The sequence below is a fragment of the Ambystoma mexicanum genome, chromosome 11 (genome assembly GCF_040938575.1).
Source record: "Ambystoma mexicanum isolate Mex_15411 chromosome 11, UKY_AmexF1_1, whole genome shotgun sequence".
Lineage (NCBI taxonomy): Eukaryota > Metazoa > Chordata > Amphibia > Caudata > Ambystomatidae > Ambystoma > Ambystoma mexicanum.
Window position 1 is genome coordinate 853,396,057 of NC_090934.1, and position 14,734 is coordinate 853,410,790.

Consider the following 14,734-nt stretch of genomic DNA (forward strand, 5'->3'; position numbering starts at 1 on the left):
CGATATTGCGGATATCCACCGTCTGAGCTTGAAAGTAGAGTCCTAGAAGTCTTTGCGGACAAGAGGGGTGATCGATACCGCATCTGCAGCAGGCACTTTACCTCTGACATGTACTCCACATCATTGCTAATAAAGAAGAACACACCGCGAGCGAGGCGAAAATTGCTCTCAACCGCTATTCCCACTCTATTCGTCCACATCCCTCCACTGGTGAGTCAAGTTTACGTATTTATCTCTCGGCCTTGCGGTAGTGTGTAGCATTAGCTAACAATAATTTCCCCATTTATGTATACACTCAATTTGAAGGCGGAAGATTCTCCATCCGTGTCGTTATTGCAGTCATCAGCCACTTCAAGCGCCTATCGGGTAATCTTACTTGGCTATTCTGCCACTGACTTGTTTTAGGCATGTAAATCAATAGTTTTAATTTATCGTGAAATTGTTTTACCTAATGGTACACCCTTGTACTCGTCCTCTAGTCTTTCTTTTCAGTTATAATTATTGTTATCCAAAATAATGCAAGTACTGTGTTTCAGGGAGTTACTGAAGCATCATCTTCAATAATATCATAAATGGAAGTCTATGAGGAGCCCGAGGTATGGATCTTGACAGTTCCATCTAACTAGATCAACTATGCGTGAATAATTGTCGTTTGAATGTTCTACACAAAGCGTTCATTCGTGTTTTGCTATTGAGATGTACGTGGGTATTGGTCCCCAAGTACATTTTGTGTTTTCGATATTATTATACATACTAATGAAAGTTCTATGTTTCAGGGAGTCGATGGAGCGTCAGTGCGTGATGGATGTGCTTATCATGAAAATATAGTCGTTGCAGCGCAAGAGGAAGTGGAGACATGCACACACGAGTCGGAGCAACAGCGTCCTGATGTTGAAGTTCGAGGCAAGAAAGTTTCAAAGAAAAGAAAGCAAAAGAAGGTTAGTGTCCTGGTCACTATGGGCCTCATTACGACTCAGGCGGTAAGTGATTGAAATTACCGCCATGGCGTAATGAGCGTTAACGCCATGGTCCGATGGCGATAAGAGCGCCACATTACGACCCATCTCGCACGAGCATTACGCCATGGCGGTAACGTAAACTACGCCATGCCGTAAACAGCCCTTACCGCCCTCGTTAACAGCGCAGGGTGACCTACCGCCACCCATCATTGCGCCGACCGTAGTCAGCGGTCACCGTAATTAGCGGTGACCGCAATTAGGCGGAACCGGAAATAGCGTAATCGCGGCGGAACGGGAAACAGCACAGCGGCCATCTTAAAAAACACAATCCATTGCCATCCTACCCAACCACACCACAACCAACCCTCAAACCCTGAGATTCCCATAACCCACCCATTTCCACAGCCAACCATGCCTAAAGTTGTCAAGAAGGCATGTGACAGGCAGCGGCAGGAGCGCTTCAGTCGAGAGGAACTGCAAATGCTTGCAGACACGCTCCAGGAGAAGGCTGATGTTGTCTTCTCCAATGAGATGACCCGAACAGCCATAGGCCGCAAAAAGGAGGTGTGGGAACTTGTGGCACAACGTGTCAGTGCTGTCGGAACCACCCCACGCACCTCCAAACAGTGCCGCAAGAGATGGGACGACCTGCGGATCAGGGTCCGGGGCATTATGTCTGCCAACCGTAACCTGGCCCTGGGAACTGGCGGGGGAGCAGACTCCCCACTGAAGATGCAGCCATGGGAGGAGACATGTGCCTCTCTGATTGGCATTGAGTGCATCGAAGGTGTCGGCGAGATGGAGAGAGGGGCCCCGAGATCTGGAGACACAGGTAGGTGCCTCATATCCAGCCTTGCAAGACACCCTGATACACTTGCACGTGACAATCACAATGTGGCAGACGCAACACATCAGCAGATGAGCCACACCCTGCGCACATGCAGCATGTACACTGTACAGTAGGCAGACACACACCTGCATGCAAAACCGAACCTAAAGGGAGGCAACCTGTATGTCACGGGCTACTAACTCCACCATCTATCCATTTCACTCTTCACAATGCCTGCTCAATGTCCGCTGAACCATCAATAACAGTCACCCTCCTCTGCTCCACCACAGGCTCGCAATCGGACACTGGCAGGGACGACAGCACCAGCACCCCAGCCAAGAAGGCCAGGAAAGTGGGAGAGGGGAACCATGCATCCACCTCTGCTGGACCCAGGCAGAATCCACGCCAGGCTGAAGAGCCCAGGGCAGCAAAGTCCCCCGAGGAAGGGGTCGTGACAGCACCTGCAGCCCAACCACACCCACTGTTGCCCACTGAGGGCAATGCGTCAGCAGGGAGCAGTACTGTTGGGGAGACTGCAGCCATCGCTGCCTGCTCCGACAGTGATGTGGAGGATGACACCGGACTTGACCACAACACACAACTGCACTCACCACACCTATCCCCAATCAGCCATCATGGAGATGACACCCAGGGCCCATCGCCAGCTAATTCATGGCCAGCAACTCCAAGCCCAGTGGGAGTTGTGGAAGATGGGAGTAGTCCCATTGGTCCCCCATTGGCACCCCCCATTGGGCCAGAATTCCAGCTGTCGCTGGAGCAGATTGCCAACAGGCAGGAAGCACTGGGCACACTCCTCACGCAGCATGTAGCAGAATGTGTAAGTACCAGTGCAGCCATGGAGAGGAGTGCTGATGGCATCAGGGCTGCCATCCAAACTGCCAGCAGGGACATTTGCACCGAACTTGCTGTAGGGCGGCAGATGATGAGCCAGCTCATCCAGACAATTCTGGACACATGCCGTACTGAGCAGCCCGGTACATCCTCGGCTGCAAGTTCAGCACAAGCCTCTCCCGTCCGCAGGTCATCCAGGACCCTGAGGAGCCCAGGCAGGGGGGCCCCAGGTTCCGGGAGAGGGGGCAGTCAATAGTGTGCTGAACTATACTCAATTCACCACGGGCACTGTCACATGTTTGCAGGGTGTTCAGGGGGGAGGGGGAGGGGGTTATTGGGTGTGTTGGAGTGTTCAGGGGGGAGGGGGAGGGGGGTATTGGGTGTGTTGGAGTGTGCAGGGGGGAGGGGGAGGGGTACTGTTATACCTATTCAGTAGTACAATACACTTTTTCTTTTCTCACAAACTAAAAGTGTGGACATTGCTCATTGCGTATGTGTGCTTTATTGTTACAGTCCACAGTGTTGACATACCAGACACACACAGTGCCCCAAGTGCCATCCATATGTCACACACTCGCTGTGTGTGCTAGAAGTATCGGTCAATGACATTCTGACGCATTATATGGCCCTCCTGTGCATCGCTGCCTCCCTGAGGTGCTGCCCCTTCCCCATCATCATCATCCCCATCATCAGGTGGTTGTGGTTCTGCGTCAGGGGGCAGAGGCACGTTTCGTCTGATGCACATATTGTGTAGCATGACACATGCCATGACGATCTTTGCAACCTTCTCATGGCGGTAAAGGAGTGCCCCGCCAGACCTGCTGAGGCAGCGGAAACGTGCCTTCAGTAGGCTAAAAGCATGCTCTATCACCACACGGGTACGTGCATGGTTATGGTTGTAGTCCTCCTCATGCTGGTTTGATGGGTTCCGGACTGGTGTGAGGAGCCACCTCTTCAGGGGATAGCCCGCATCACCTGTAAAATGTGAGAAAAGAATGTGTCATGAACGAGATTGATATGTGAACAAGACGCACAACCATGCCTTGATTCTGACTGTTACTGTGCACCAATTGGAGTTGTGGATATGGATTTACACTGTGCAACCAGTATGTGTTCATGGCTCTCATGTACTGTTTTGCATGCTAAAACACAATGCAGGGGGGACGATTGCCTTGTGAGTGGCCATCCACTGTGTCCGTTCAGGACGTCATTCATGTGACCTTGCACGTGTCCTGTGAGCTTGAAGCTCACATGATAGCAACATCGATGTCTGGCTCATTATGACCCCAGTGAGCATTACTGGTGTCAATGGGGACAGTTTGTGGGTCTTGTAGTGGTGCATTGATGTCCCTGTCTGTCATGTGCCTCCTTTGTGCGCAGTTGTGGGGGACAGGCCTTTCAGTAGTTGGTGCATGGTGACGTGCATGTTGGTGTTATTCTTTAGGGTCAATGCGGCCACAATTTGCACAATGCACTTGCAAATGGTTGTGTCGTTTTTGGGATGCACTTTCATTCACATGTTGGGATGATTAGGTCAGGCATGATGTGTACACTTCTCTGTTGACGTCAGTGCTGCCACAGGGAATGATCTGGCTACTGCTAGTTGCACCCACCCCCCTGTATCTGCCAGATGTAATATGCATTGGTACGTCATTCAACACCCACTTTGCATTTCCATGCTCATGTCATTAGACTCACCGAGTAGGTAGGATCTTGGGCCTGCATGTCGCTCCATGTAGCGTGGTATTGTTGAGTTCCGAAGGATCATAGAATCATGGGTTGATCCGGGGAATCTGGCACAACAATGTGTGATGATCCTGTTGGAGTCACAGACCATTTGCACGTTGATTGAGTGGAAATGTTTACGGTTGCGGTACGGTACCTCCATGGCATGTGGGACCACCAATTCAACATGGGTGCAGTCAATGGCACCAATGCAACCAGGTATGCCGGCCAGTGCATGGAAACCCACTTTGGTGTTGGCAATCTCCTGGGCAGACCGTGGTAATGAGATGTGGTCATCTGTGTGCTTGAGGAGGGCATCGAGCACTTGCATCAGTGTACGCGAGAATAATGGTTGTGATATGCCATGCAAGTGCCCCACTGTGTGCTGGTAGGTGCCTGTGGCCAGGAAGTGGAGCACGGACACTACCTTCAGTAGGGGGGGGGGGTGGCAGTGGGTGTATCAATCATGCTGACGATGTCGTTGTGTATCATGTCCACAATGGTGGTGATGGTGTCCCGGTCCAGTCGGTACAGGGTGTGGATCTGCTCAGCGGTGAGGTTGAATGGGCTGGGTCTGATGCGTGGGATTGGGGGCTGCCTGCGTGGTGGCACTGGCTGTGCTGGTGGGGCTTGCTGGGCCTGCCTTGCCCTCCTTCTCCTCCTGCGTCTCCTCTGTGCAGGTTGTTGTTGTTGTTGTTGTTGTTGTTGTTGTTGTTGTTGTTGTTGTTGTTGTTGTTGTTGTTGTTGTTGTTGTTGTTGTTGTTGTTGTTGTTGTTGTTGTTGTTGTTGTTGTTGTTGTTGTTGTTGTAGCACTCGCATTGCTATCAGGTCCTCCAGCCCCAACATTGCTAGTCCTATTGGTATCATTGTGGAGTGTGACTGGGTGTGGGAAGGGGTGGGGTGTGCTCTTTTTGTACTTCCTGTGTCTGTATTGCCTTCACCTGTGCTGTTTCTGTGCACCTGTGGCAGCTGCATTCACTTTACATGGCCCTTTACGGTTGGTTCGCGATGGCATAATTTGCACCATGGCGGTAAGGTACTTAACGGCCTGGGTGATGGCGTTAGGGGCATGTCCGCTTGGGTCGGCATTCCCGCACCTTTCCGCCATGGCGCTAAGTACGGTGTGGATGTTCGCGTGCGCGCGCCCTTGGCGCAGTCAGCGGCAGCGTTAGCTACGATGCCGCTAGTGACATCGTAGTTTACGGTCACGGGTCGTAATCGGCACGAGCGGAAGACGATGGCGGTAATCGTTTACCGCCATCGTTTTTCGCTTTGCGCCAGGGTCGTAATGAGGGCCTATATTATGTTGTTTTTCACTGTTAATAGTTCAATACTGTAAGTTGTGTTTAAACTGAACATCCCTTTTCCAATCTGTCCTCTAGTTGCGAGTGGGTGTACGAACTAGATCTACACAGACAGTGAAGCGAACGAGAGATGTTGCTTGTCAAACCTTTTGGCAGGGACTTGAGACTGGAGATGCATCGTGCCAATGGGAAGAATATGAAGTGATTGACAACGGAGCTATACCACATCCAGCCATTGATAGTGAATGTCCTCCTGGTAGTTCGGATGCAGTCGGAGATCAGTTCACAGAATCCACACCCGCAAAAACTAAGACCGCGAGAAAGTTGAAGAAATTGTCTTATTCACCCATCGCCGGAGAAGGAACATATGTTGCAATGGAAGAGAATGAAGTGGACGACAATGAAACACCATCAATATCACTGAACATAGCGGAAGACGATATCAGAGATTCTACCTTTCATGCGAGTGACATGTCCTCAACGTTACAGGCCGAACCAGCTGGGATGCAGAGTGACAGTATAAGGAAAGAGGCCAAATTCATTGTATTCGATAGTTGTTTGATTGATATTATTATTCGGATGAAATGTGGGCATTCGGTTGGTGGGGAAGTATGTGGGGAGCCATTGATTAATGTGACTCGTGCAATTCGAGGCACTAACCTTAAAATACATGCCACCTGTACAAAATATCAACCTTTCTCATGGTCTGCACAACCCATGCTGGGGCAACTGCCAGCAGGCAATCTACTTTGTGCAGCGGCTGCACTTTTTAGTGGTTCAAGTTTTAAAAAGTTAGAGTCTTTCTTTCAGTTTGTGGGAATCCATTTCATTGCGAAAACTCAGTTCTACAAATACCAAACCGATTATCTATTTCCAGCCATTAGCGAAGCTTGGAGAATGGAAAAAATGTCTATTGATAGTACATTCGCGGGCAAACGGTTCAGGCTAGCCGGTGATGGACAGTGCGACAGCCCAGGATTTTCAGCCAAGTACTGCACCTACCACTCAGTGGCCATGGAGAAAGTTGGCTTTGTAGCATCATTGCAAGAACTACAATCGCGGGGAATGGTGATCGACCTGATGGCCACGGACAGACACGTTTCAATTGCCAAGACAATGAGAGAAGAGTACAAAAATATAAATCACCAATTTGACGTTTGGCATCTTGCAAAAACAATCAATAAAAAAATGTCGGCTGCAGGTAAAAAAAAAGAAATGCAAGGTATTTCACAGTGGTCCAAGTCAATCAGCAACCATCTTTGGTGGAGCTCAAAAACATGTGGAGGGTCATTGGAAATTCTACTGGAAAAATGGCGGTCAGTAATGCTACACTGTACCAACGTTCACCGTTGGAACACAAACCAACATTTCCACAATTGTGAACATGGCCATTTGTCCACAGAGGAGGCACGGAAGAAGAAGCGGTTGATTCCTTCATCACCCACTCACAAAGCCATTGAAAAGATTGTATTTGATAAAACTATAACAAGAGATTTGAGGGGACTCACGGAATTCTGCCACACAGGAGATTTGGAGGTGTTCCACAATATGTGCCTAAAGTACAGGCCAAAACGATTGCATTTTGGCATGGAGGGCATGATAAATCGGACTCTTCTAGCGGTCTTGGCACATAACCATAATGTTGGCCGTCAACAAAGTAGGACGACCGGAACTTTAGGGACGCTTCGCTACAATAAGGCCTTCACTAAAAGAAGTAAACAATGGGTGATCAAACCAGTGTTTGAGGATATGCAATATGAGTTTATTGAGAGACTTATTGTTGACGTCCTAGATAGGCACATAAATGGAGTTGTGAACGAACCTGTGCAGGGGACAACTGCATTGCCACCCAACATTGCCTCTGTTCCATGTCCACCTACAGAAGAGCTCATTGAGAAATACACATCACGGTTTAAATGATTGTAATTTGATTGTCTGTTCTCTCGAGTCTCCTCATGTCGCAGGCCCATTGAATATGTGTATCTATGTAATGTGTAAATAAAAGTGATTGCTCAGTGTACATGCAATGTGTCTATCCAACCTTGTTCATTTGCGCATTAAATTAAACCAAACAGTAATATAAATCATTTTTCAAAAAATATAGAATGTCTCCGTATTTATGGTTCTCTGGGGCTGCAAAGCACGCAGACAAAATGCAAAGATGGAGTGTAAATTTCAAGTCCTGTGAGATGGCCTTACACTGAATGTAGCTAACTAGGAATGTGTGCTCGTTCAAAGTGAAGGTCAGCTGCTTTGATTTTTTGCTCGGGTGCCGGAATGGCCCATGACTCAGTGTAAGGTTCTATTGTTATTTGACCTTGACAGGCCGGGACCATCCCGAAAGACTTCTTTTCGGGGGTGTGGGGCAATACCGTAAGAAACGATAATGAATATAATTTCAGAAACGAAAGCCATTTCATGTTCGTTCATTAGAAGAAATAACGTCGGCATAGAAGGAGTGGTATTTCGGGGCTGCCCTACGCACAGACACAATGGAAAATGCAAATATAATGTAAGTAACTCTTTAGATGAGTTTATACCGCAATTTAATTACTATACAGTAGCTTTAAAGACGGGTTAAGTTGTACTTGTTCGTTCTATGTGGCATATTGTTTTGTACCGCGCACTATCTTGAGGAGAACCATCTCCTTTTACGGAAGCACCTCAAAACCTTCCTCTTTGCTTCTGCTTTCTCTCTCCCTCTCCCCTGCTACAACTGGTCCACTGTCTGCGACCTCGGTCCTGGGCCCTTCCACTCTCCACCTGCACTGCCTCCCTGTCAACCCCTGCACTGGGGGACTGTCTCAGTATCCTACAGCCCCCCCTTGACGTATAATACCCAGTTGCACTGTCCTAGCTATGAAATAATTTCCCGACCTAATATATAAAATGAATAATTTTAATAAAGATCTGATGGTGAGACTAATTTCATTTTTTATGTTTTTCAAACAGGTACATCATCCATTATTGCATGTGTCACGAGTACCAGACACCGGCGGATGGGTTTTTTAACCGCCAGTTGCTTCTCCGCGTGAACAACGTTACCACCCTGACCATTTTATGGGACGATCGCCAAGTACAAGTATGCCCTTACGCGGTACTAACGGCTAGATGCAACATACAGACCGTTGTGGTGGCCTAGTGCCTTGTTGTTGGAACAGCCATGCGATTATCAGTGCGACCGAAGAGCTTATTTTATCGTAAACCAACACCCTGTATACTGGACACGAACATCGCTTGCCTCAAGACAAACTATTTTGGATCGAGAGCAAATAAAAATGCAAATCGCTGAATATTCTCAAAACATTTGATATCAAATAAATGTACTTTGCCAAATGTACAATCTTGCCGTTTGCTTTTAAACCACAGTTTCATATTCCGAATTGTGGCGCTGTATTGTGAGATGATCTAAGACTCTGTGTACAGCAAAGGAACATCGCGTGCCTCAAAACGAACTTTTTGGAACGTGAGCAAATAAAAATGCAAATCGCTGAATAGTCTCAAAACATTTGATGTCAAATAAATGTACTTTACCAAATTTACAATCTTGCGGTTTAATTTAAAAGTACAGTTTCATATTCCCAATTGTGGCGCGCTGTGTTGTGTGAGCTCATCTGTGTTGATTTCCTGGTTCTGTGTGGAGTCGCGTAGAAGACGCCTGGGCGCGTTTGGCTACGCAGCTCAGTCACGTCACGGATAGAGGCGGGGAATATGAATGTTTTGATAAAGTCTGTTTCAGGGGCGGGGGATTTGATTTAGTGCCGCAAAAGCAGGTGAGCCAGGGCGATGGGGGGAAATGATAGGATTATCAGAAAATGGCGGCTGATTTCGAGTGCGTTAATGGACGAAAAGTCGGGTAAGGTCCATAGGAAAGTTTTCTACGATCTACCGAGTTATGCTTAAAAACACATGGCCGAACCGTAGGGACAATAAAAAAAAAGTCCCGGAACTATCCTTTAAGATTTTCCAAATCCTGAATATACCAGGAGACAGAAGGGTCAGCCTTAATTCTCTTACATTTGAAAGGGGAATTAACATCTACTTCATTTTGCAAAATAGAATTCAATGCCCCAAAATAATCTACTGATTTTCTGATGTACAACCCAGAAAAAGTTTCTAGAGGAAAGTTTCTACACGAGTGAGCCTGCTATAAATCGAGTTTAGTTTGATCTTTCCATTCGGATCTTGTACACATAATTTGGAAGGTGATTTTATAGTGATCTGATCAATCAATAAGCTTAGGTTCACCTAAAGTTGGTTCATTTCTTTGTGTGATAATACTATACAATGTTACCGTTTCTCGTTGTGTTGCCTTCCTTAATAATTAGGTCCATGTCAGGAGATGTCACCAGTGACCCAGCCAATCCGGTCAGGCAAGGTGGCTAGCACCTGTCCAACACTCTAAGTGTTGTAATCAAGCAGGTAAAGATGTTTCTACTGGTGGAGAGGGGCAGCAGGGGAGATGAAGGATGCAGCCACTGCTTCATCCTTGACGAAAACCAGTGGGCTATCAGGATGCAAAAGCCACTTACTTAACACAACGGGTCGATGTTATTACCACAAAGTAAATTCTTTTGTGGTAACTTACTTTGATGCAATTACTTCAATTTTATTTCCAATTATATTTTCTTTATGAAGGTGTGGTAATAAAGTCATACCTTGCTGGATGGGTAAAGGTGAAAGAAGGAAAATCCATGGGGAGTAATATAACATGGGCAGTAATATAACATGCTTAGGACAAGGGTGGTGCAAAACAAAAGAGGTGATGTTGGAAGGTTTAGAATGTATTCTTACCTCTGGCATTGCTCTGGGCAACCCTCCAGACCATTGTTCTGCACCTGCCAAGCCATTACAGAAAGGGTAAAGAATATAGGCAAATCAGGCATAGTACCACCCCAAAAGGGGCAGGCCAGCCCGAACTGCTAGGTCACATCCCTTCTGCACAAGACCACAAGCATCCCCAGACATGTTTCGGCATAATCAGTGAGGCGTGGCGTTGGTGTCTAGGCCCAGCAGGCATGGGACCCACGTCTAGCATACCCGTCCCAATCGGGGTGACTTAAAAAACAAAAAACAAAAGAGGTGATGGCTGAAAGGTTTAGAATTAATCTTAACCTCTGGCATTGCTCTGGGCAATACCCCAACCATCCTTCTTCACATACCAAGCCATTACAGAAAGGGGAAAGACCATATGCAAATCAGGCTTGGTCCCACCCCAAAAGGGGCAGTTCAGCCCGAACTGCTAGGTCACATCCCTTCTGCACAAGACCACAAGCATCTCCAGACATGTTCCAGCCTCCTTGGGCTTCGTCAGTTAGGAGTAGCCTGTTTCTCTAGACCCAGCAACCATAGGGCCCACGTGTGGGCATACCCGTCCCACAAGGGTGACCTAAAGCAACAACAAAAAAAAAAAAGAGGTGATGGCTGGAAGGTTCAGAACACATCACAATCTCTGGCATTGCTCTGGGCAACCCTCCAGCCCAACGGTCTTCACCTGCCAAGCCATTACAGAAAGGGGAAGACATGCATGCAAATCAGGCTTGGAGAGTCTCCCCATCTGCTTTAACAAACTGTGTACATCTCAACAAAGGACCAATATGGGTTGAAAAGGTTATGTAATGTAATGGTAATTTGTATAGCGCCTTTTACCATTGGTATGGCCACAAAGTGTTGTAGGTGACCGCCTTCTGGGGACAACAGTCCAAGGTATGGTAAATTCATCAGGAGTTTAGAATGTGTGTGTGTGTACATTTTAGCATTTTTGCCAATACGAAGGTAGATAGGGGTGGCCAAGTCTCTGGTAGCTACCCATGTAAAGCTGGCATTTGGATGGGTGCTGTGAAGTAGTCGGGTGAGTATGTGAGTGCAGGAGACTCATTAGGTGTCCAGCAAGACCAAAGTTTTGTCATGGGATGTAGCTGCATTCTTATGGCAGACGTGTTGTGTGGTGTGTCTTAAAATATTGTATGATAGGAGATGCATGCGGGTGGGTGGAGCACGATACGTACGTGTGTTCCGCGGCTGGTTTCTTGGTTTCATAGATGTGGCATGGATTCTGTCCTGTGGTCTGCTGGAGTTTATTATCTTTGTCGCCCAGTACATTTCATAGGGGGGAAGGAGGGTTCAATGCTGCCTCTGCCTATTTTCAGGTGGTTAAATAACTCAAAGTGTGGCAAGAGTTTGTCGTGATGCAGGAGGGAAAAGCCAGGTTTTGAGGGTCTTCCGGAAGGGAAGGCGATCCTCTAAGCGGTGGATGCTAAGGGGAATTGTGTACCAGACTGTGGGAGCTTGGGCAGAGAAGGAGGATCCCCCTATTCTTGTCGATTTGAAGTGAAGGATCATGAGGAGGAGTGCAGTGTCAGATCTCAGGTTTCTATTGAGATGGTAACGGGCACGTTTGTGTTGAAGGCATTCTGGGCCTGTCTTGGGGAGGGCATGCTGGGTGATGAACCCAGCTTTAGGCTTTAAAAGTGGCCTGACAGGGAGACAGTGGAGCACATAGAGAGCGGGTGTGATGTGCTCTCTGGGACCAAGGGCTAAGAGGAGCCTAGCTGCAGTGTTTTGTACCCATTGGAGCTTTCTGAGTTGATATGCAGAGACGTCCAGGTAAAACGAATTAGCGTAATCTAGGTGGGAGAGGACGATTGCCATGATTGCTGTGACTCTGTGAGGGTGGGAGAGGTAAGGGAATACGGACGTGTAGATAACAAGGTTTAGATACAGAGTTGGTGTGGTGGGAAAGTGTCAGATCAGTGACTATGCTGCATCTTAGGTTCTTTACTAAATTGGATGCAGTGGTAGGGGGGCCTATAGAGGACAGCCAAAGGGTGGGTTGGGGGAAGAGTGCCATCTTTCCGCAGATCATGATTTCGGTTTCACAGAGGATGAAGAGGAGGAGGAGGAGGTTAGCCATCCTCGAGTGGTTGATTTCTATGAGGCATGTGCTATAAACATCTACGAGCTCATTGAGCCTACTCATTCAACATACTGCATTTTATGACATCAGTACCTACATTTGTTAATGTGTTGGCATATTCTCAGCAATTCCTCATTCATTGTGCATAATTCTTACTGCAGACTGTAAAAGGAGTCATGAATTTTATGCAATCCCACATTTGTAAACTCTTTGCTGCATTTTGTGAAATATATGTACCCCAATTTGTGAACACTTTAATTCGTGCTACATTTTGATAACCTCTTTTATTCACTTAAACAAAGCTTTTATGTATTTTGATAAAATCCATAATACCTTTTATGACATCTTCACTTCATTTTATGAAACGCTTACGGGATTCCTTTCTGTGTTTCGTGTTAGCAGCTGCAGCCATTGAAGCTCATGGTAGGAAAGCACATATTGTACACAGCTCTAACTGCACTACACGAGCAAAATAAAGCCTATGCAACTCCCTTTAAACATTATCTGTACACAGTATTACTCTGTGGACGGGTCATGGATGCTACAATTGCCATCTGCCATGTGCTCATTTAGTAGAAGTGACTTCACACAGAGCTAAAGTAGGTACATCATCTATGCAAAATGTTCTACAGTACTTTGGAAACTAGAGGAGAAAGTAAGGTTGCTATGGCACTTGGCAAGTGAAAAAGGTTTGGAACCTGTGGATGAAAAGGGACATCATGCATGTAGAAAAGCAGGTAGTACTATAGAAAGGGAGGACATGCAATAACTGGTGGTGGGGAGTGGAAGCAGTAGCTGGGGAGAGAGGGCAAAAAAAGAGGGGTACGCACACCGGGACGAGGATTGAATCTATTACCCTGGAAAGGGCAGAAGACACTACCTGGGAAATGAGCGGTGTTACCATAGATAGTGATCGAGAGGGGGCATAGTTATTGATGAGACAGAAGGAGTACAGTTCTTAAGAAAATAAGGGGAGCAGTACTTGGTGGAGACAAGGAGGTTATACTACCTTGAGAAGTGACGAGGGATACAGTACATTGGGTAAGAGTGGAGACTGTACTTGGTGTAGGTCACTCGGGGAAGGAGAGAGGGTAAAGTACCTAGAGAAGGAGAGGTTGTGCAGTAGAATACAGTTGGGAAGTGAAGGTGTGCAATGCCATGGAAAGGTGAGGGGTACAGTACCTGCAGCTGCAGGACTTCTAGAAGATGGATTCAATGTGTTCAACAGCATCTGCAGCTCCCTCCTATGACAGAGACATGACTTTAATTATTTGACACTTCTACTCAGCCCTCACTCAGATTCAACTACGAGGGCATTTATACACCAATGTGTGAGCGACAAATACACAAAAGAAAGAGAGTACATATAAACACTGATGTGTGAGGGTAGATGCACCCAAGTGGGAGGGTTATGTGCACCCAAGTGCGAAGGGCAGATCCCCCAGTGAGAATGGCAAATACATTCGGGTCCAAGGGTGATGTACATCCAGGCATGAAGGCCAGATGCACCCAGATGTGAGGGCCTGACGCACGCAAGAGGGGCAGTGGCACAATGGCACAAGGGAAAAATACATTCTGCAGTGAAGAGTAGATACACATTGTGAAGTGCAAACACACCAACTGTGTGAAGAGCAGATTTTTCCATTTGTGCAGGAAGATTCACCCTACAGTTAGTGAAGGGAGGATACTCAAAAATGGTGCTAAAATACTCTTAGACGCAAGCAGCGGGTGCATGAGTAATGCATGACACATACAGCCAGCTATGAGGGTTAGAGGCCCCCTAGTAAGGGCATTTGTTCGCAGACACGATGGCAGATAAAACTAGGAGTGCAGGGCAGACACATCCATGGGTGAGGGACAGATGCACCTAGGAAAGGCAGATACGGCCAGGAGAGAGGGGCTGAGAGACTAAGTAGGGACTGGCATAGAGATCACAGAGTGAGGGAAAGGTACATTTGTATCTATAAAAGCATGCCTGATACACCAATGATTGACAGACTTGCAGAAGTGAGGAGCAGGCGGGTATACCGTAGTGTGAGAGACAGGCACATGCATCAGTGAGGTACTGCCAGGAAAAATGCATAGGTATTTCCAGGACGGGAGGGTAAATATGCTAGTGTCTGTGAGGCAGATACACCTGGGAGTGAGG

At 47.3% G+C, this 14,734-nt stretch overlaps 1 protein-coding gene across 1 annotated transcript in view; it reads right to left on the reverse strand.

Moving 5' to 3' along the window:
• LOC138503825 (uncharacterized) overlaps positions 1 to 14,734 on the reverse strand; it is a 121,050-nt gene that overhangs the window by 88,965 nt on the left and 17,351 nt on the right. Inside the window, exon 3 of the mRNA XM_069623872.1 lies at positions 13,768 to 13,829. Coding sequence (XP_069479973.1) covers positions 13,768 to 13,829 — 62 coding nt within the window. The remainder of the gene's footprint in view (positions 1 to 13,767; positions 13,830 to 14,734) is intronic.